Source organism: Aspergillus homomorphus (assembly GCF_003184865.1).
Source record: "Aspergillus homomorphus CBS 101889 unplaced genomic scaffold BO97scaffold_142, whole genome shotgun sequence".
Classification (NCBI taxonomy): Eukaryota; Fungi; Ascomycota; class Eurotiomycetes; order Eurotiales; family Aspergillaceae; genus Aspergillus; species Aspergillus homomorphus.
The window spans coordinates 1-1,634 of record NW_020292028.1 but is presented as its reverse complement, the minus strand read 5'-3'; the positions used below and the strand labels follow the sequence as shown (position 1 = coordinate 1,634).

General features: G+C 53.2%; 2 protein-coding genes across 2 annotated transcripts; one reads left to right on the top strand and one right to left on the bottom strand.

The window, feature by feature from the left end:
* Nucleotides 1-8: 8 nt before the first annotated feature.
* Nucleotides 9-490, bottom strand: BO97DRAFT_380256 (uncharacterized protein; the record flags this gene model as incomplete). Its single annotated transcript, XM_025693194.1, has 3 exons — nt 341-490; nt 135-290; nt 9-73 (listed from the first exon to the last, which is right to left on the bottom strand). Coding segments are annotated over exons 1-3 (339 nt in total), but the record flags the coding sequence as incomplete, so codon positions are not given.
* A 356-nt stretch (nt 491-846) lies between these two features.
* Nucleotides 847-1,634, top strand: BO97DRAFT_46536 (uncharacterized protein). Its single transcript, XM_025699544.1, has 4 exons — nt 847-1,183; nt 1,232-1,345; nt 1,447-1,479; nt 1,539-1,634. The coding sequence occupies exons 1-4, from the start codon at nt 949-951 to the stop codon at nt 1,550-1,552; spliced, it is 396 nt and encodes a 131-aa protein (XP_025545618.1). The 5' UTR covers nt 847-948; the 3' UTR covers nt 1,553-1,634.

The window sequence follows — 1,634 nt, the reverse complement described above, 5'->3', positions numbered from 1 at the left end:
ATAGCGGTCTGGGTGATGTAGGCGTGCAGTACCAACGCCGACCTCATGAGGGAACCGGCCTGGTATACGGGTCCTGCAAATGATCAGTGAGTGGACTCAAGAAAAGCAGACTCGGAGCGCTGGGAGTGGCATACGGGTGTGGGGGGGATAGCCATTAGGAAGCCCTTTCACCAAAGCCAGAGAGGTAAAGGAGTGCACCCAGCATGCGATTACCGCTCCTCTACCACACCGCGGGTTGCGGTAGTAGAGCACCAGCTCAATGAGGCCTGCGAGAACATGCCATAAGAGGGCTACAGAAACCATTAGCTATGGACCGGCCTGCACTTGAATACTAGCGAACCTGGATGCCGGGGTCGATACGAGCGGGTCTTGTTGCACAATTGATAGCCTAGAAAGACACCATAGAGTCCTAGGATCAGAAGATCAGAGTCATTCGTGTGAAATCGCGCTGTTTCCATCGCGAAAGCGGTTGTTGCTAGATGGCTGATTGCGTCGTATCACACTAGCACGGCATCATTGACATTTATAGTTATGTCCAGACGTCGACAACCAGCCGGCGTGAGATCTGACATAAAGCCCAACGGCTGTTTCTCAGGCATTGATACCGTAAGCACCAATACTTGGACGAGCGCCGGTTCTACAGAAAGCCGTCACTTCACGCTACGCCCTGACAGGTTCGGCCACGAACAGGTCATGAGCCCGTCCCCAGCGCCTCTTGCAACTGTGCAACAGCCTTGCGTTTGACCCATCGATTGCACAATTGAGCGATAGCGCTTAGCGGGATAAAACTAGTCGTTTCCAAGGCGTAAGCTCAGATCTCCTCATACCAAATGTCTGTCCTGTAGCCGAAGTTCAAACGAGCCACAGTGCATTACTTCGATAAATGAGCAGACGATCCTTGCCCATCACTGCAACATCTCATCATTCGTTGCTCTATTTTCCTTGGTCATGGAGTACCCGGTAGACCCACAAGTGCAGCAAGAGAATCGATTCTCCGATATCGCGAGTTTGTGGGACCGGGCAGTTGGAGACGTTCTTGTTTGCTTTGCTGGCCTCTCCTTCACAAAACAGCCACCCGTGGCTTCGTACCATGATCTGGAGCACGGCTCTCCGTTTGCCGATCAGGAGTACGCCGGCGGATTGCAGGCTTGTGTCATCGTTCGGTATCATGAGAGCCCCATCGGTAGGTCGAGCTCTCCCGAGGACTTTGCAGCTGCTGACCACGGTGAAGGGATGTATGATGAGCTGCTTTGGATTCCAGGTGCATTCCGGCATCCAGGCAATGGGAAACAGGCCTATCGCTGTACGAGGGCGTACGTATCGAAGCCGTTAGCTGTGCACAGTGGTAAGCCACCCCGTGATGTGATCTGGTGGCCGAACGGAACCCACACAACCTGCGATGTAACATGATACTGCGGCCAGGCTGACGAGCTCATTTTGATATAGGCCGCAAAAATTGGAATGTGCCCAAGGCAGTAAGTGAGCCTGATTCTCCCTTTCTCTCGTGTTCCTCGACTCTAATACTTCGGCTGGCTTAGTGTGCCGTCTTTGAATTCACACGATCGCAGTCTGCCAACTTTCCATACAGTCGAATCACAGTGTCACCCTACCGCGGTGGCGAGCCATTCCTTGAC

Bases quoted from the DNA above. Each gene is read 5' to 3' on its own strand.
- BO97DRAFT_46536 (XM_025699544.1), top strand. From the start codon at position 949: ATGGAGTACCCGGTAGACCCACAAGTGCAGCAAGAGAATCGATTCTCC. The intron at 1,184-1,231 runs GTAGGTCGAGCT...ACCACGGTGAAG, and splicing joins GTATCATGAGAGCCCCATCG to GGATGTATGATGAGCTGCTT. The intron at 1,346-1,446 runs GTAAGCCACCCC...ATTTTGATATAG, and splicing joins GCCGTTAGCTGTGCACAGTG to GCCGCAAAAATTGGAATGTG.